Source organism: Hirundo rustica, chromosome 3 (genome assembly GCF_015227805.2).
Source record: "Hirundo rustica isolate bHirRus1 chromosome 3, bHirRus1.pri.v3, whole genome shotgun sequence".
NCBI classification, from domain to species: domain Eukaryota; kingdom Metazoa; phylum Chordata; class Aves; order Passeriformes; family Hirundinidae; genus Hirundo; species Hirundo rustica.
In genome coordinates this window covers 4,267,468-4,287,947 of record NC_053452.1, presented here as the reverse complement: position 1 = coordinate 4,287,947, position 20,480 = coordinate 4,267,468, and the positions used below count along the sequence as shown (strand labels likewise).

At 44.6% G+C, this 20,480-nt stretch overlaps 1 protein-coding gene across 1 annotated transcript; it reads right to left on the bottom strand.

The window, feature by feature from the left end:
- Positions 1-1,095: 1,095 nt before the first annotated feature.
- Positions 1,096-19,362, bottom strand: BFSP1 (beaded filament structural protein 1). Its single transcript, XM_040059671.1, has 8 exons — positions 18,763-19,362; positions 12,239-12,299; positions 9,200-9,295; positions 8,347-8,439; positions 7,546-7,653; positions 5,129-5,349; positions 3,764-3,849; positions 1,096-2,429 (listed from the first exon to the last, which is right to left on the bottom strand). Exons 1-8 carry the CDS (start codon positions 19,131-19,133, stop codon positions 1,489-1,491), a joined length of 1,977 nt encoding a protein of 658 aa, XP_039915605.1. The 5' UTR covers positions 19,134-19,362; the 3' UTR covers positions 1,096-1,488.
- Between the last annotated feature and the right edge of the window lie 1,118 nt (positions 19,363-20,480).

Sequence of the window (20,480 nt, the reverse complement as noted above, 5' to 3'; positions counted from 1 at the left end):
CCGATAAAACGGCCTTGACAAAAAGTCCTGGCTAAATTTGTGCCTCTGACCTGCCCCTGTTTTAAAGAATAAGGTGCCACTTTACCAGGCATAACAATCACAGTGGATCAGATGCTACACTTGTGCTGGACCTCATGAATGAAATGACCCGAACCAACGTATTATCAGAGGAAAATCTTGGGTGCTGTGAGGAGTTCCTGAAGCTCAGGCTTGTCAGCTCAAATGGCTTTTAGCCCTGCTTTGCTGCAGCTGACAGGAGTTAACAGGCAGGAGGGAAAGGCACAACAGTGCTGGAAGCTGAAATGAAAACTTAGAGAGCTGGGATCGGATTAGACAAGAAATGTGTAGAGACTAATCTAGTACGTGTCTAGTAAGTCTAAGCCCTTCAGTAAGTCTTGGGCTTTAGTGGGATCATTTGTGTGCCCAGAGTCAAGCTGAGGCCTAAATGGTGTATGAGCACTTTACATAGAGCTCAGTATTTACACACATGCAAGCAAAAGATTTTCTTTTCCTGATTTTTTTTTTCTTTGTGTTTTTTTTTCTTGAGTTGAAGTGTTCTGGAAGCTGCAAGAGTCTGTTGTTGCTGCAACTGTTGCTTTTTGCTTCCCCAGGCATGGGGAGGTGGAAAGGTACTAGTTATTCCAACAATCCTGTGGAGCTCCTTGTGTCTGCATGTGACAGGAGTAAGACAGGATCCTGTGGCTGTATTAAGCTCTACAGTCCAAGGAAATACTTAAAAAGAAAATACCTAAGCACACAGTCTTTGGGTTGGCATTCATGAGTAAATTAGTTGTGTTGGTGAAGGACAATTAGTAGCTTTTAGGAGGGAAATCTCCCTTCAGGGGATTTTATTCTGAGAAGATCTGCAGCAAGAGCTTATTTCGAATACAGGAAGTTTGTCTTTATTTCCAAAAAGAAAGGTCTGCCAAGCTCATTGCTCTTTAAAGACTCTGAAAGGGAGAGATTTGGAGCAGGTCATTTCAGAGGTATCCAGCCATTTCCCTGGGAAAACTCCTGCACTCCAGTCAGGTGATGGTTACGTGTAGGGACTGTGAGTCAGTGATACAGGCAAAATAAACCCACTGGGTATCTTTGGTAGAAGGCAAAACTTTTATTAAATGAACCAGATGTCACAAGTTAACATTTGCAGCTGTCTCAGAGATGGGGGATCGTATGGCAGTTATAGGAGCAGTAGAGGAATATGCAGATTTGTCCCGGATACTGTGGAAAGCCAGGCAGCTCTGTCATAATCATTACTTTCCATGTGTCCTATCCATGAAAATCAGTTGCAATAGGATGTGCCCTGGAGAGCGCTAATGGTTGATGCACCAAAGGTGATCCTACATCTGACAGAATTGTCATCAGGGTTTCAATCTGTTCCATACCAAACAGCAAAAATCTCACTACTGTCATCATTCAGTCAGGAAAAAAAACACAGTCATTTAATAACTAGGCCAGACAAGTCGACTGTCAGAGGGCATGTGTCACTTAAGAGCCTTTGTCGCCTGGTTTCTTCTTGCTTGTCTTCTCTATCATTGTCTCGACAATCATTGCTGTCTCTTCGTATGTCTGAATTCTGTCGTCGGAAAACTTCTCAATGGACTCCACCACCTCCACCTTCTCATAGCTCATGGAGCCAGGTAAGGCTGCTTCCCTGAACAAAAGGCCCTGCTTGTCTTCTCGCTCATATTCTCTCTCTTGAAGGAGTCCTGGCTCAGTTGGGCTTATCACACCAGGGGAAGGAACTGTCTCAGGCTCAGAGATGTCCGGGTACTTTGCGATTTGCTCAATTTTCCCTCTCGCTTTTTTCCCCCATTCGAGCATGTCTTCTTTCCCCTCCTCTCTCTGTTTATCTGGGCGTTCAAACTCTTCTCTCCTTTCACAGATTTCCCCTTTTCCTGACGGTTCGGTGGGTTCTGGCAGCTCTGGTATGGGCTCCACATCCCCACCATTCATCACCTTCCCAGTGCCGGTGGAAACTGTGATCCCACCCCCAGCAGGGATAGAGGGGGCCAAGATGCACGGTTCTTCATAGCCTTCCTCCCCTGTCACCAGCACGTAGCGCCCTTTGGGATGGGCATCAGGCTTAGCCTCTGGTCTCTTGCAGACTCTTATTTTCTCCCTCACAATGTTACACAATTTGTCAAAGGCTTTACTTATCTGGGCTCCGTCAGGTACGTCCTCTGGGCCCATTTCTTTTTCATCAAATTCCGATCCTTCTTGCTCAGGTTCACACCTGACTGAGCCTCCGTGCCTAAACTCCATCTGATCGTGGTCAAAACCTTCCAGAGTTCTTTCATACATTCTTTCAGGGGAGTGGCTGTCGGTTCTGTCTTTTGACATCAGCTCCTTTTTCCTGGCAATTTTCTTTGTCAGGGCTTTTTGTCTGGGCTTTACACTGGCAATGTCTTGCATGGCCTGGGTGATATCTAAAGAAAAATCAAAGCAAAGGAAACAACAAATGGTGCTTGAATACAGCCACTGCAAATGCTAGAGCTGCCTCCTGCCCTCACTTACTGCAGATGGAGAGCCTTTGTATCCCCAGGGGGGCTGAAACAGAGCCAGGCATCTCCACTCCTGGCAATCTGGAGTACGGACAGATGCTGAGAGCCGTGTCAGGAGGGAGCAGCAGTGGCTGGTGGTCACAGCTGCAAAGCCACCCACCCCCAATGGCATCACCCAGACACTGTGACCGAGCTCTTAGAACCCCCTGCCCTGGTTCTGATCTCCTGGACCATCAGTAGCCACAAGACCCCACGACAGCTTAGCAGCAGCAGGAGCATAGGCAGGCGACTGGTTTCTGTGGCTTGAGCAGCTAGAGCAGAGGAGGCAGGGGTTGGTACTGGTAATTACCAACACGGGGACAGACAGACAGACAGACAGACAGACATTCACAGACTTTCCCCAAGGCAGCTGTTTTGTCCCCTGCCACAGAACAGTAGCACGCATGAAATACCCTGCTCGTCATGCAGGGGGAATCCGTGGTGTCTCTGGAGACAGGCCGAATCCTCAGCAGGTATAAAACACCACTTTGCACAACAGTAGTTATTTACGGCTGCTGAGGATCTGGCCTCGGGCATTATGGAGCTGTTTAATATAAAACTGCTACAGTTCACAGAGCAGCTAGAAAAATTTACAGCTACATTCCAAAAACATCCCTCATAACAATGGTTCGCCTCCATTCTCAAGGCATTCTGTCATTAGTAAAACCCCAGTGAGCCTCGGATTTAAGTCATCCCGTATGTTAGAACCTGCAACATCAACTCCTTTGTTAAGAGCAGTCTTGCTCACTTAGCCCTGGCCATTTCCTTCTCACCAGGTTTACAAGCATCCTAATTCCAACAAGCCAACATACAAACATAGAGGAAACAGCATTTGTAGGAAAAGAGGCCTCAAAAAGGTCCCTCTGCCTGCCCATGGCACTCAAGACGCGTTGGTGCTCTTTGCACATCACTACAGGGCAAACAAACGACTCAGAACGAGTCAGCACAAAAGCTGCAGCTCTTTCCACCATTTCAGGTGCCTTTTGATTTTCCTCTTGATTGGCCTAACCAGTGGAACGTAGAAATCAGCAAAGAAACGCTTTTGCTTGTGGTTTTGGCCTCGTCTCAAGGCCAGCTGAGGCAAGTTGAAGTTGTTGCATTCACGAGCTGTAAGCCAGGCTGTTCACGACTGGTGGCCACGTTAAAGACAAACGGACAAAGAGCTTAAAACACAGCAATGCTTCTCTCCACAGGCAGAGAAGGACACGTCACGGGTTTACCTCTTCCCCTCGAGGCCTGGGGCTGGGCAGGTCGGTATATCTGTGTGAAGAGTGTGACTGGGGTTCCTGCTATGGCAGAGTTTAACCTGTGGAGAGTAAGTGCATCCATCAGTCCTCTCCCCGCCGTTTTCAGCAAAAGCAAGGGGAAGTGTGCAAAAATGAAGCACAGAGGTTAAAGAAATGCAATTCTCTATGGTGAGGAGTCAAAAAGAATGACGGGAATTTATTTGGGGAAAATCAAGACAGCCACAGCACCTCCACAGGAGTGAGGCTGGTTTCTGCCAGCAGGAGACATGGAATACTCCTTTAGGTAAATCACACCAGTGATTACAACACGTAGCAACAGTTTTGCATTTAGCATGGCACTTTGAAAAGTTGAGAGGGTTTTAGATAGGCAAACAGTTAATCCAAGCCTACCAGAGGTCAGCAAGAACTGTAAATCTATTTTGACCATGCTGGCTGGTAAAAGAGGAAATTTGGAGCAGTCTTCCTTGGAAAACATTTGAGGAGTCAGTAGTATTAAGGGTTAAAAATTAAAATTGAGTGGCAAGCCTATTGCAAAACAGTTACTGCATCTTTGGCCTCTCCAGTCTGCTCAGCTGGAATTTGAGATATGTTGTCCTGTCAGAGACCCCGTGTCGATTTTTGGCGTTGAAAATTACCCTGCTGAGATATTTCTAACTAGAACTCAGTGTCCAAAATAAGACCCTGAAAATTAATTAAATTCTTATTCCCTGCAATGGGATGGACTGTTTAGTGACTGTTCTTCTCCTGCACCTTCTGCACAGCCTGGAGCAGTAGTTTGGGTGCTCAGGGGTCTGGCTCTGCTGCTGTGAAAGATCCTCCTCTCCACTGTGGCTGATAGTTGACATTAGAGGGAGACAGTGCTCCTCTGTAGGTTTAAGCACAGCCCAAATCCCTGCCAGTTTCTGGTATTTTTCCTCTTTCTCCCCATACCTGAAGAATGGCTTTGCTGTGAAGAATGTTTTGCTTTACAGGATGTTTGCTTTGGCTGCACCCTCCAAAAATCAACCTGCTGGGAATGTCGAGCAAGTGTCACCACCACCCAGCCTGGGAGGAGGATGTTCAGATTGCTTTTGAGTGCTCCTGACCTCTGTACATGGATGCCAGGACAGCATATGGAAAGGAGACCAGGAGAAGCCCAAAATGGCTCTGACCCTTCACTCGGCAGAAGTTCGACCAGATTTTGCATCTATTTAGATTTCCGTCCCTCGACACCCACCAGTGAAAGGCGTGAAAAATGCTACAGCTTTGGGTGAATCAAATGCCCTCAAACATATATTTTTCAAAGGAGACAAAAGAGATCACTGGTCCCTTTGGGAGTGCCCAGAAATCCAGCCTTACCGGCTGTCCTCATTCTCGATGATCCGCTTGTACCGTTCCAGCTCATTCTCCAGGGACTGCTGGTAGATCACCAGCTGGCGGCAGTCAGTGGTGTACTTCTCCAAGATCCTCTCAGCCTCCTCTATCCCCTTCCTAAGATTTTCAATCTGCTCATTGTAAAGCTGAATTTCATCGTCATAACTCTCCTGGGTGTTTTTAATTGCTTGCTCCAGCATGGTCGTCTGGTAAATAAAATTGGTGGTGAAAGAAGCAGCTTTGAAAAATTCACCGTCCCCATATTTTAAGTGCAAAGAAAGGCAAGTCGTGCTTTATTACAATGTGATGCTACACTGCTGCAACACAGGAGCAATTTCACTACCTTTGTTCAGTTATTCAAAAACCAGTAACTCATGAGAGCGGGCAGGGCCTTACAAGGACAGTAAAAGTTCTTAACTGGGAAGATGAGCTCAAGAAATACCTACTCCTCTTTCTCTGTGGTCTGCAGACAGGGGAAATAAGACCAAAGGTCTCCTTTTAAATAAAGAACACTCCTTTTGAATTCAATTCCTTGGCCTTTTTACTTCAGTGATAAAAAAGAGCACATCAGCCAGGAGGTGGCAAAAGTCACCTTCCAAAAATAAGGGCTGAGTTTCAGCCCTTATTTCAGTTTCAGGTGTGATATTTCACCCTGTGAGTCTGCTCTCACTTTCTTCTGCTATTTTTAGCTATTTACTATATTATTTTATCACCTTTTTTTTTTTTTCTTTAATATATTTCAAAGAGATGAACTCACAAAAAGCTAATGGGGCAACAAGTGATGAATGAATTCTTTAATAATTGATTTATTTCTATATGTTTCAGGCAAGATTTAAAAAAAAAAAATACTTTTGAGAGCCTAAATATAGGATTGATGTCCCTTGACATTAGTTTGGTTATGTTGTAATGCACAAGTGGGCCGAGACTCTTTTCTGTTCAGTGCCCCTGAGGTGGGGCCCATGACCTCTCAAGCACACAGCTATCAGGTCCAGAAACAGGAAAGCAAAGAAACTCGATGACACCTCACTCACCAGATCCAGCCTTCACCATCACAAGCAATGGTGTTACTGACCTCCACTCATAAAGCTACTTCACTCTTTTAATCTCAAGGCACAAGAATGAATGAATGAATGAATGAATGAATAAGCTCTTTCTATTTGGGATGGGAATATTTGGTTCTGAAGGCAGCACGATTAATTCCCCAAAGATTGTCCCTCTCCATCTGTCAGCAGAATGCTGATTTCCTCCCCTTTTTCTCTATATTGATACACTATCCCAGCCCCATACTGATTCTTGTCCAACCCAGAGTGCGTGTGTCCTTTCCACCAGAGCACCAGATGCCAGAAAGAGACCAAGGAAAATACACTGTGCTGACCCTAATGAAAGAAGTTATGCTCAGGAAGTCATGGGCTGCTGCTATGGCTGTCCAGAGGAATCCAAAATCCCATCAAAAGATGTTTTTGTCAATATTTCATTCCTCTCACCTGGATGGACAATTTGTGGCACAAAGGAAGCTACATTTGGGGTCATTCTCCACCCCATCTGCTAAAAAATATTCAACTGCATGGAGGTAGAGATGCCATTGGTGACTATTCAGATCTGGTTTCTATCCACTGCAGCCTTCAGCTGCTCCTTCTCCTCCTGCCACCCTCTGCCCTGCACTGCACTAATGTTTGCAGTCACTGGCTGGGGACACAACGTTGATTTAGGGCAGGTTTTGTCTGGGAGATGGGCAAGGACAATTAGCCAAAGTCTTGGCCAGACATTTCCTGCAAGTCAGGGCTTGGCAAAAAGCCTGTGATTTTTCCTGCTGGCAGTGTCCAAGCACAGGAGAGATGCTGGTTTAGTGCTTAGCAGCGACGTGGATGAGGGCAGAAAGCCGAATGTGGCTCAACAGCCCTCTCAGTTTTGCTCACCAAACCTGTCCTCTCCTCCCCACAGCAAGCTCAGCACTGGATATGGCAGTGATAGAAAGGATTGGGCAGAGCCCTGAGGGTTCCCTGTCACTTTTCATGGAGCCAGTTTCCAGCCAGTGCTCCAGCAAGTAAGAAAGTCATGAGGAGCCCTTGTGGGACTTTTCCATCCAGAGCATCCTGCTGATTCTGCAGTAATCCAGTTACATTGTGGAAACCTTCCCTCATCAGCCACTCTGATAAGCAAACACAGCTTCATTGCACCTACAATATCCTCCCTGGCCATCTAAACCTGACAATTTTACTCCACTGAGAGAACGGGAATGAAACAGCCGAAGGAAAGGATGGAAACCTTAAAGGAAAACACACCTCCAAGTCCACCAAGTTAACATAACCACGTTAAAGCCATGTTAGAGGTTTTACCACGTGACCATAAAAAAAGCGGTTCCTGGGCAACATGGTTGTGTGTACGGCTAGTGACTACAATACCTCTGTCTGCAGCTTGTATTTCTGCGCCTGTAGCTGGCAGAGGATGCTCTTGTATTCCTCCAGCTGGCTCTGGAGAACGGGGATCCTCCTCTCCGCTATCACTTTTTCCTGGTTGGAAGAAAACAATGTGTGTACAGGAAAATGTGTGTTTCCCTCCTAAAAAGAGCCAAAAGAAATTGCACTACTGGAAATGAAGACAAATGGAAAATGACAAAAGACAGATGAAAGGTGGGTTATTGAGCCTCGAGTCAAATTCTGTTGAGTGGTGGCATGGCTTTAAGAATAAAGACGTCAGATGGCCGGGCTGTAGCAGTACAGCTGAGAGCCTGTAGAACCACCTGTTCACATCTTCTTCCAAGTAATGAATGCTCCTGGCATAGCCACTCATATTGGTGGAAATCACCAAGTTTTCATCTAGTCTGTATCAATTTGATTTAAATTTTCACCACATCTCATCCTTTCAGGGTAAGATCTCCTTTCTCTTCGAATATTCATATATCCAACCAGCTCCTCCTCAGAGGAGAAGCACAACTACTTCAACTACCTTTGAGCCACACATTTTTGGGGCTAATACATCTGCTGGAGTGCACCTGACAAAGTCAATCTCTCTTTCCTCATTGATGAAGTTTTTCAAAGCTACAGTTACTTTTCTTTCTCCCCATATTCACTGTTCAGTACTTACACATTGTTTGGACAGTTTTCACCTAAACTTGGAGCAGAAGTTAGAGGATCTGGGATGCTTAAGGGGTAAACATTATATCTTTCTTACTTAGAGCTGTCTTTCCCAACATCAATACTTGCCTCACATATGCCAGTGGTTATTGGGGACACACGGGGAGTTGTCTGGATGATCTGCTGCAAGACATTGACGTAGGTCTGGATTTCCATGAGGTTCTGCGATCAGGTAAACACATTTTCATTAGAAAATCCCATAGTAAGCTAGATATTTCCATGTACTCCTGGGGCTTATTTCTGGATTTGTGAGGCTTTTATCCTGTAAAAGTCCAGTTCATGTCCAGGCTTGGGTTTGGAATGCGATTTTATACCTCCTTTTGAGTGCAGGGGTGCAAACAGTTTCATCATACTGAGGGTGTATCACAGACTTTTGGCTAAGGACTGTACAGTTCATAGTCTTAATTAAAGATGCCATGATTTCCAATTTCATCGGGAGATTTGCAAAATCAGATCACAAATAACCTCTGCATGCGGACTGAAAAAAAAGAGTCACTTTTTTCAAAAGCAGCAAAGAGGGGGCAGTGGCCTGATCCCAATGCTCATAGTTTTCCCAGGAAGAAGGTGACATATGTGAAAGTCAGCTGCAGTGGAATCATACATCCACAGGCATGCGTCTGCTGATTAACTGGAGCGCTCTGTCCTAAAAAATTGGGTGGTGAAAACAGCAGCTTCCTTAGTCTGCAGTATAAGACAGCTTGGTCTGCACTTTGGGTTAAACCATGATACCAGCTTGACAAATTCAAGACTGATACAGCTGTAGTGACTGGACCCTGAGGAGTCTGTTTGGCTGCTGGAAACCATCCAGCTGTTCTGCCCACTGAGAACAAATATTTGCTTTAATTTGCCACCATTTGATCATGGAGAAGGGCAAAGTTCCACACCTGTCTCTACAAGGAGGACGGCAAATTCTGCCGGTTACCTTTTTGTATCTGTCCTTTGTGGCATTAATGTCATCCTGCAGGAACTGGGACTCGATCTGCAGCTCCAGGTTGCACAGCAAGGCTTCATCAGCTTCCTGCAATGCAGAGACACGTGGCGTGGTGGTACGTGGGGCTGGAGTGAAAAACCCACAGCGGTCCCACAAGCACTGCCTGAGTCACTGCACACTCCTGGAGGGTTAGAGCCCACTGGGAGATACAGGAGTGTCATGAAACCAACAAACAGGAGAAGGGTTATTCACTGCATTCTGCACAAATGTAATTTACAATATATTTTGGCACTGGTGCTGTCAAAATAACACTGGGAGCCAAGCAGTAGATGTTTGAAATACCAGATTTTGACGTTAAAATCTTGAAATGGCAGACGAGTCTTAAACAAGTGACATCAGCAGATTAAGGCATTGATTTCTCTAATGTCGTGACAAAATCTGAGGTATCCTGATGCCTTTTTAAGATCCCTGGTAAAGAAGTCCTTCTAAAAACCCAGAGTGGTCCATAGTATTTGCGTTCTCTTTGGTATGTTCTCAAATGCCACAAATGTTGGGCAATTTGGAGCCATTTCTGGAAATGAAAATGACAGTTGACCAAGTTTAGAAAGAATTACCTTGCTGCACGAGTTTATCACACCTTGGGACTTGAGAGGAAAAACGTTCCTAACATCCAATTATTTCAAAGAACAAACTGTGTGACTAGCAGGCATGATCTCAAAGTACATAGGTATGAGTGGCATTGGCCTTTAAATCCAATGAAATCTCCATTTCTGTTCAAAGGCCTAATTTAGATTTTTCCTACGTTCTGTTATTTAACACAAGCCCTGGAATTTAGGATAATTTCCATTGAACTTGGCAATATATTCTACAAACATGTAAGAGCAGTGATTAGTTATGTTTTTCTATTTAATGCATTATTTCTTTTTTAGGTTTGGCATTAACTAAGACCGTAAAATACAATTTTTGAGAAAGCATCTTAAAAGATTTTAACTGAACCTTCCTTGCAACTCTACAAAACTCGCAAGTTCCTCCACCAGTTCGCAATTTGCCTCAAGAAAGCCTCTCTTTCTGCATTTAACTCGAATAATTAAAAAAAAAAAAAAAAAAAAAAAAAGAGAAGGGTTTAAAGGTATCTCTTTCAAATGACCCATGTGCCATTATCAGCTGTAAAAATACCTCTGTGAGTGGATCATGGGTTGCAAACAAACCACTGAGGTCTGTGGGTGCAGCCTGTGACGGGTAGAAGAGGAATTTTCCTTTTGCACGCGTACAGCACGCGCCGTTCCAAAAAAATGTGTAGATGTCGGCTGTCTCATTGTGCTGCTAAGCCTCCCTGGCAGGAGAACTCTCCAGCAGGCTCTGCTTTGTGAGCCAGGGGCTGATTCAGACACATCCAGTCCGGCACATTCAGAGCCAGCCGTCAGGAATGCCCACTGCTTTTCTGCACTCCTCTCCCTTCCCTATTGAGAGGAAGATCAGCAGGACAATGGCCGCGTCGGGAGGTTTGGGAGAGAGCCAGAAAAAGGCCCCAGGCCCTTGGATAATACCTATAAGCTAATAATTCTGCATTCCATAAACAAAAGCAGTTTTAGGCTTTCCAAACGTTCCCTCGAAGGGGAAAAAATACTTCTGGTTTCATTCCATGCTTTCAAAGAGACCAGCTTCCTTGATGGAGCTGTGTATCAGGAGAGTGCAGTGTCTACACATTTTCTTTTGAACTTTGCCGTATCTGCTAATCACCCGACTTCTGAAAAGCCATTCTGCTTTATGTGGTGATTCCAGAACACTGATCCACGTGCCGAAGCACTGTTTTCATTTACTGTGGAAGAGAAATTCCTTAGACCTCTCCAGAACCAGTATTTTCCCAGATAAAGAATGAGTTTGCAGCTGCACCTGCAGGTTTTCAGGCTACATCTTGGGCCCTGCACAGAAAACCTGCTGTATTCCCTCCAGGAATAGGGGTGTCCAGGGACATCCTGGGATAAAAAACAGCCTTGTGCCTCAGGAATTTGTGAGCTGTGCCTAGGGCTGGCAATTCAGTTCACTTTTCTTCTGCTACACATTGGTTGAGAGGGACTGTGAAGACAGACATACCAGCTCCAACAACCCCTTACAAAAAGATTTACCGTCACAAAACTTTTTAAGGGCTTGCAGGATGTTCAAGAGCAGGGTGCTCTGGAGAACAGAAATGATGCAGGTTGTCAAGAGCTCAAAATGCAAAAATGCACTTTCTGTCTTTTCTTAATATAGAACATGCATGTCATTGATATGGCAATGCTCCAGCAAAGCAGGTCCAAGGTCCAATTTGTAGCAAGGAAGTTAAAAAAATAATCTCTATTTAACCCACCTTTAATTGTTTCCTAATACACAAAGATGAAGGAGAACCTGTGCAAAGTAGGGCTGGGGAAAGATAAAATACTACATTCTTCACCCAGATGAAGGCTAGCAGCAAGAGAGGACTAATTAGGATTTTTTTCAGTTTCACAGACCTGGTTTGGAAACTTCTAAAATACTTCAGCCAACTTTTATCTTTCTCTGAGCTTTATATTACATTAAATGTTGTTATTTTTTATTACTGCTTTTCCTGTGGTGTTAGTTTAAGAAAGTGTAGCTTGATATAAAAGGAACAAACCAGGGTGGGAGTTGTGGCTTCTCTTTTATTTGGAAACCTAATGGGAAGCGGAGGGTCTGCCCTGGGAAGGGCTGGCCATATCCTGCAAGGGACTAAGGAGCTTTGAGACACACCAGGCTTCAAAACACAGACTTAATCAGCAATTTTTCATGCATGATTCTCACTACTGACTGTATTTTAATACAGTAGCTGTATTTAAAAAGCGTGGGGGAAAGGCTGAGGCTCAGAGACACAAGGCTTAGGGAGGGGGAGGACAGAGCAGGGCATAATGGCAAGAAATGCCTTGCTCTGACATTTTATCCTCCCACTGCTTCTTCAAAGCAGCTCGCTGTAGTAAATGAAACCAAAGGAGAAAAAAAATTATTCACCTTTATCCCCTGTCATTTCCCCAGACTTACTTTATTAAGGCGCTCCAGGGTTTCTTTTAGCCTCTGCTGATATTCACGTTCGTTTCTATACCTGCAAGTAGAGAAGAGGAGATAAAGCCCAGCAGTTCATCCCTCTGAAAACTGCATTTTTATCTGCACTGTCATCCACAAGATATGCTTCACACTGAAGGAGAATATGAATCTCCAAAGGGCCCAAAAGATTTATTCATGCATTAGCGTTATTAATTTTTGGTCCCGGATGCTGGGAGTAATTTCAGAATTGCCTAAATTCTTGTCTTCAGCTTATGTGACAGAATACAGTGAAATGTTGTACATTTGCTATCACTTTTTTTACAGAGTGCCCAAGAATAGTTTATCTACGATATTCCACATGTTCCATTGGTGCTGATCCATGGTGACAGCCGTTCCGCAGTGGTTTACTCTGTGAGGATTTGCTACGTTGGCACGTGAACATTAATTTACATTGTTCTTGCTTTTCTATTGTACCTGCTGTCGTCCAATAAGCACTTTAATGACAGACACATTAAAGGTCGCAATTTCACATCTTGACTGTTTAGGAATGATATGAGGATGTACCAGTTTTGTGTCCCCTTTAACGGCAATTTGTATTTTAGCTTCGTCAAAAAAACAAGTGAGCCTGAGTAAGGACTGCATTTAACCTACTCGTCTTATGCTTTTATAAAATGTCCACAAGTGTATAATGCGCATGTTCCTGGTGCTGAGATGGATGTATAATGTGTTTATCTCTGGTGTGAGGAAGAAGCACATATTCTTTAAGAATTAAGGCTCTGCATTCGTATGCAAATGGAATTATCTTCTAGAAAATCCTTTAGGCACAGAGTACAAAACTTAATTGCTGATAATTGTAATTTATTCCCTTCCTTAAGTAAACCTCATATGAAATGTTTAACAGTAGACGTGGTTTAATGAGACTCCATTAAAAAAACAAAGAAACAAACAAAAAAGCCCCTGAGAAACAAAAAAGCCAGAAGCAACTTAGTAATACAAGGCAATGAGACTTTGCCATCAGTGCTGAACAAGTGGCTTATCAAACTCCAACAGCAGCAGAAATGCAGTCTTAACCCTTTAACACTTTCCCTAAAATAATAGAGGTACAGAGATGTTAAAAAGTGATTTACTTTCTACCAGAAACACTCTGGTGGATGACAAGACAGCTCTAGTGGTAAGGGTTCTTCATTTGCAGTAAAAGCAAAGGACACCAATACAAGCCAAAATTCAGAACTGAACCTTAGTCCTTTTCTGTCTTTTGAAATCATTGATCCAGACCAGATGTGCTGGTGAAAACAAGGGAATTGCTCTGGCCAACAGGGAACTTGACAGTCCCCGGACTGAACCCATCAAGGATCAAATTATGATGATCTTGTCAGCCTCAGTTCTTCCTTTCCATCTCCTGAAGGAGGAACATCCAATGCTATTCTCATCTCTTTCAACACACACTGGAAAGCTGCGTGGACGATGTCACCCGCAAACTGACCAGGACCACAAAGGAAGAACTTGGCAGAACAAGGAAATTGATTTAACGTGGTGCTCTGGCTTAGCAACTTCTTCTTCTGAAATCCCGTAATATTAGCAGGGTTGGTAAGTGGTCTGTTTTCAATTCTTACATGAACAGTGAAGAAACGAGTGAAAATGATGAGGTTTTATTTCATTATCACTCCAACAAATTGCTGACAAGACCAAAACATTGTCCTCTTTTGCCAAATAGTAGTAACAACAGTTTCACTTCCAAGGATGCAATATTTTTCAGCTTCAAAAGTGAGACTGCCGTTGTTTCAGCTGTTTACCAAGTAGCTCACCTCCAACCATTTTTCTATCTATTTAATTTTTTGTGCGTGTGCAGTTGACAGTAAACCCTTTGCTAACTTAGATACTTTCTGACAGCTGAGCAAATGAAGCAAATTTTGGCATCTTGTGAAAATCACATGCAGTTACAATAAAAGGCTGGTTTTGCACTCACAGTAATATAAAACCATCTGATGGATTCAGTGCCTATACCTCAGCCCTAATGGAATTCAGATCTCCCTCGTTTCGATGACTAAAATATTCAGCTACATTTTCCTTCACTCTCAAATAACTCAAACATGTGCTGTGCCACAGAGCTGTAAATCCACCTGGCAGCTTGAGAGAGGTAGTATTGTACGATTATCCTTTGAAGGAGCATTTCTTTCAAGTGATGTTCAGTCTTCTCCGGGAGATCAGTGTAAAAGTGCTATGGACCTCTTTGAAATGCTTCAGAGACCTCAGGATGCCTCTGTGCCTGCTGAAATGTGTCTGTAAGGGCAATGGCTAACAAGTTGCAACCCTGTTATGCTTCAAAGTTGATTCTGATGTTTAGCAATTAGCTAGACATGTCCAAACATTTTTTCATTAAATGTTTGTTCGTCAGACTTTCCTGAGCTTAAGAGCCATGAAGTTAATTTTCTTCATTTAAAAACAAAACAACAAAGCACCAACTTTCTCACCTAGTCAGGTAGCTTTAGGTCTGCTATAAATGTTTTTGGACTGTTGAAAAAAAAGGGATGTTAACTCTTGGTGGGTTTTTTTTTTTGCATAGGGTAGAAGAAACGGAAGGGAGGGAGCTGCCAGGCTCAAGGAAAGCAGATCAGAGGATTAGAGATTTCCATCCCCTCTTTTTTTTGGACCCTGCCCCTGCTGCTGTGCAAGGATTCGCTCCCCTCCGAAGAGGAAACTGCGACAATCCATCCCAGCAATGCACAATGCCCAGATAACTCAATCTGGCATCAAACCTGAGCCTTTCATCTGAAGAAGAACGGTGCCTCTGTGTTGAATCCTACCGAACTCTTGCACCTCTTGGCTACCACCTTTGTCATCTTCCCTTTCCCTGATGCACTTCACTAACCTCCTCCCGACAGACAGCAGCAATTTGGGTGCCAGGGACAGCACAGACTACGGAACAGAGCTCGTACAAGGATGATGGACAGGCCAGTAGTGGTTGTCATTCAGGGTCTCACCCTAAATGCTCAGATGAGCCCAAGGGGGCTGTGCTCTGCTGATTTATTAACAGATTCCCACCTGTGCCATCAAGAAGCTGCTACTGAGCAGCTGACAGCCCCAGGACAAGATTTTGGCAGTTTGTGGAGGGCAGGCAAATGCTCCTCACCTCAGATGCAGCAGGATAAAGCCATTCCTAGCAGCAGCAGAGCAGCAGCAGTGCCAAGGCAATCCCTGCAGACAGGGCTGGGAGGCGGCTCTGCCAACGGAGTCCCCACATCCTAGTTATCATGTTTTCCCACTTCTATTTGTTTTCTCACACATGTTGGGTCTCCCCTGTGGCCGCCAAGGGAGTTATAAATCATCAGAGTATCGCAGTGCAGCACATCTCGGAGAACTCTGCGAGTTACTGTGGCCGACAGCTTCCAGGGAATCCCATTGCATGTTCAAAATCCACTGTATTAGCAGTGCACAGGGGTTTTTTTATGAAAAACTTGATTAGCAAGGCTTTTAATTTCTGAAGCTAATTAATCCTGTTCAGTCAAGGCCACTAAAATCTGGATTCCAGCATCCTTCCCAATATCACAGAGAGAAATACAACCCTTTCCCACAGCCAGATGCCATGTTGCTATAGCAGGGGTGGTCAATAAAAGCAGCACAATTAGTCTTTTTATGAGATGCATCCAAACTATTCCCAGATGCAACCCAATTTTTTTTTTTTTTTTTTTTTTTTTTTTTTTTTTTTTTTTTTTTTTTTTTTTTTTTTTTTTTTTTTTGCAACTTGAAGAGAAATAATTCTCCCCTGGTACAGACTCTGAGCTATTCATGTTAATGATAAAAGCTATGAATGTGACCAGAGAGGATTTAAAAATAAATTTTAACATAAGTTCTGCTTTTTAATTGTGCAGACCCAGTAGTCTTTGGCCCCGCTCTGTCTAAATCCAACTTTTAAAGAGGTGCTTATATAAATGTAGCTTAAAAGGTTTACTTAGATAGAAATCTATTTCCCCAGGTGTGGAGGTGAGTGAAAGAATGGGTTGCAAGAGTTAAAATTCTTCGCATTAGTGAAGGACACAGACATTTTTCAATTAATTGATTCACAATGCTCCCCTCCAAGAGATTTTGTTAACCCCAGTGCACCAAAAGCTTTATGGTTCGAGATGAAGCAAGAAACCCACAGTGCCTGTTGCCAACAGAATGCAGGCTCGGGGAAGAGAGTAGGTCTTCAGCACAGGAACGTTTCTGGTTTCAGCAACCCCTAATAGGGCACAGAAGATTATTCCTCCCATATTTTGTTTAGGAAGTTTTATTTATACCTTTCAGGAACTGAAATCAGAGCCATCAGAATGGCAGAGTACATGTTACGAGAGCACTGGCCTTGTTTTAAAACATGCAACTCAAAACCAAACCAAGTTTTTCAGACACTGAAGAAATCTCCATGTCTGTTTGCTAATCAAATTCAGCAGCTCCCAAGGGGAAAAAAAAAACCAAAAAAACCCAAAAAACCAAACCACCAACAACCAAAATTCACTTTTTGATGTAAACCCATAGGTGCAATTCGGTTAAAAGCAGCGCTTCAATTTTCATAGCCCTCTGTATCTTTAATTTTTAAATTGTAATTTTTGTTTTGGATATAGTCAAACTTTCCTTCTTACTTTTGTTTACAGCTGTTGAGTGAGCATCCTAGTATTGTACAACAAAGTACCGTCCCTTTGTTTTCTAGGGAGCCACTAACTAGCCCTTTAGCAGGTCCTAAATCTTACTTTCTGAAAACACAGCCCCTTTTCTGGGTGTTGTCTCCTCCTCTGGATTTTTTTTTTTTAATGTCCTATGTTATTCCCCACCTATTTACAGTTTGCATAAAGCAGCTCTAATAAAATTATAACTATATATGCAGCTAGAAAATTAAGTACTGAGTTTAGCCAAACACGCATGGGCACTGCTAATAAAAACACACGGTCAACAGCTAAATTACAACACAGAGTCAACAGCTGAATTACAGCATTGACTCGTAGTTGAATTTCCTGCTCATAAATATTGGAATGCAATTCTGCTGGATCAGGTGCTTATTACCCACTGGCACTGAGTCTGGACATTGTGGACATCTGACCGCTGGCAGCAATGAGCCTCAGTGCACCTGGATGGGCAATTCTCTCCTGTCAGATGAGAGAGATCAGGGCTTGGCATTTCTCTGGGTGTGCTGTAGCTCACAGCCCCCACGTGGCTGTGCAAATTTTCATGGGTGAAGTAGCCAGGTAGACATTTTGAGGGTAAAAAAAAATCCCTGACCAATAACTAACAGGAGGATCAGACTCCTTTGTCCTGTGAGCAGCCCCTTTAGGAGCAGTGCTCACCAGCTCTTGTGCAATTGAGCCAAATGTGACCAAAACTGCCTGCTGCTGGAGGGAAGGCACTCATCTCCACCAGCATCTGAGGCTCCTGCTCTTTGATTTATGATGCCACAGAGGTTAAAGAGGTGAAGTTAGGGGAAGCCGGTTCTTATTGTTATAATGTCATGAGATGGAAGCACAGGATGCAAGGAAGAAGAGAAGGGCAAATTTCACACACCAGGTTAAAAAAAAAAAAAATCTCCTTTCTTTTCATGTGCCAGATGTGGCTGGCACAGGCTGGCCCAGGTGCTTCATAGTGGCTGTAAAATAAGAGTTTCTCAGAGACATCCTGCGCATTTCAGGAGATGTTTGGCATCGTGCAGCTCTGGGCTGCTCAGACACAAGACTTGCTTTGAGACACCTGGCAGTCAGATGGGTTATTTCCTCTTTGCAGCTCAGGGCACAGTTCTGCGAAGGCTAATGAACAGCAGCAGCCAACACTGTGCCAGGGCTGCTGCTGCCGTGGAACACAGAGGGCATTTTCCCGTCTAGGAGCAGTGAGACACAAAAGGCAGAGCTGCAGCTCCCTAAGTCCTGACACCTTTCTTGTCACCGTGGGCTTACATGCGTCCCCTCTTGACAAGTGTGATACACAGGGAGAAGCATCACCCATGCAAAGACAGACGTGGAGGGGCATCACCCACTCAAAGATACCCATGGAGGGGCATCACCGTGCAAAGATAGACATGGAGAGACATCACCCACTCAAAGATACCCATGGAGGGGCATCACCCATGCAAAGATAGACATGGAGAGGCATCACCCACTCAAAGATAGACATGGAGAGACATCACCCACTCAAAGATAGACATGGAGAGACATCACCCACTCAAAGATACACATGGAGAGGCATCACCCACGTAAAGATACAAATGGAGAGACATCACCCACATAAAGATAGACATGGAGAGGCATCACCATGCAAAGGTAGACATGGAGAGGCATCACCTACTTAAAGATGCACATGGAGAGGAAACATCTGTGCAAAGACACACATCGTGAGGCATCACCCACGCCAAGACACACATGGAGAGGCATCACCCACCTAAAGACACACACGGAGAGGCATCACCCACGCAAAAGAAGCAGCTGTTGACGCCGAACCCGTCCTCGTTACACAGATTAACTACGGAAACGACACCACCCGTCTTCCACGACCGTAAGCCTTACTTGTTGCGGTACTCATCCAGCATGCGCTGGGCATCCTTCTCCTCCCGCTCCAGCTTGGCTCGGTCAGAAGCCAGCTCCCGCATCCGCTGGCGGTTGAACTCGATCTGCCCGGCGAAGGCTTCGTCCAGGCCCACCAGCTCATCCATGCGCTGGAAGGTCTCCAGCTGCTTGCGCAGGATGGTGTTGCGCTGCTCCAGCACGCGCGCCCGGTTGATGTAGCTGGCGAAGCGCTCGTTGAGCTCCTGCAGGTTCTCCAAGCCCCGGGCTTGGGCCAAGCTGTCGAATTCCGGGGAGCCTCGCAGCTCATCGTAGGCGTCCGAGCGCTCGTACTTTTCCTTGCGTACCTCACGGAGGAAGCTGCTCCTGTACATGGCTTCAGAGGGGCTGTGCAGTGCCGGGGTCCCCTCTCGTGTGCCCGCCTGTCTCTCCAGTTTGGATCTGAATTATGTCTGGGGGGTCTGGGGAGGAAGAACTGAACATAATCGCCCCCCCAGACGATTAGGGCTTGTCTCCAGGGTGGTTTGTGGCACTAAAGGCATCGTCCGCGGCACTGAACTAAATAAATCCCAATGGCCCCGCCTCGGAGCTGCCCATCCAGGCGTCAGCAGTTCGGGGCAGCAGCAGGCACAGATGGGCTGGGGGCTTTTCTTTTCCAGCACTGCAATTGTGTACAGCCAGAATAAAAGAGAGCAACGTCCAGCTTTCGCCCGGCGGATTAAAGCATTATTCGTGGAAAACAAAACAAGTGCTTTGCAGTTTTGGAGGCTGAGCTCAAAGCCTTTCATGGCTGAGCTTTGTCCCATGGGGGTGTCCCCAGGGCTGTGCACAGAGGCCTTCTGCTGAGACAGGATTTTGGTGTGCATGGCAGCCCTTGATTTTTGTTATTTGACAGCTTTTTTGGTCATTTAGAATGATGGGATAGCATGTAAAAATTAATATGAATCCAGCTCCATGGGCAAGACTCGGGCCTTTGGTTCTCACTTCAGGCTTCATGTCAGGCTTTTCTGCAGGCTGATTTTACCTGGCACGAGAAGCACCCAAGCAGCAGCGGTACTGAAAGCCCCAGGCTTAACAAAGCCTCTTTGGGAAGCCACTTTCCTTGGAGATAGCCAGGATCCATGTCATCTCATGACTTGGTGGACTTTCCATGGGGAGCCACCATTCTTCCTTCACTTCACCATAATGGAGCTCTGCGTGCTGCCATTCCCTGAGAGGTTTTAATTTCTCCTTGATACATCTCCTCCAGTATTTTTTCCCCTGTCTTTCATTTCGAAAAATCCTATTTCTTGGACCAGTTCTTCTGTAATCTACTCGCCCAGACAAAAAGCCCAACACCAAGATACTCCAATTTAGAGATCTCTGTTAATAATTCATATGAAAGTCACTTTTTAATGGCCATATCTTAAATGAATATTTAAATCACATGTATTTTGAAGCTCAGCAGAGCTCAAGTCACTGATGGCAAGTACAGCTGTGAAGAAAGCAGCTGGTGTTCAGGTGACTCTAAAGTTTGGGTACTCTGCTATAAATCTGAATCAAAAGGGGGAGAAATTCATAATTTCCTCCATATTTCTTATTCTGCTTCAGATTATTTGGAAGTGCCATGGGGAAAGATCAAATGGTTCTTCAGAAAATTAAACCGTGCAGCTCCACAGTCTGCTTCCAAGCTATGTATGTAGCAAAACAGGGATAGATCTTTCAGAAATGTCTGGGATCTT

Coding starts and splice junctions, on each gene's coding strand:
- BFSP1 (XM_040059671.1), bottom strand. CDS start 19,133: ATGTACAGGAGCAGCTTCCTCCGTGAGGTACGCAAGGAAAAGTACGAG. Junction 9,296..12,238: donor CCCTGGAGCGCCTTAATAAA/GTAAGTCTGGGG, acceptor TCTGCATTGCAG/GAAGCTGATGAAGCCTTGCT. Junction 8,440..9,199: donor CAAAGGACAGATACAAAAAG/GTAACCGGCAGA, acceptor ACCTGATCGCAG/AACCTCATGGAAATCCAGAC.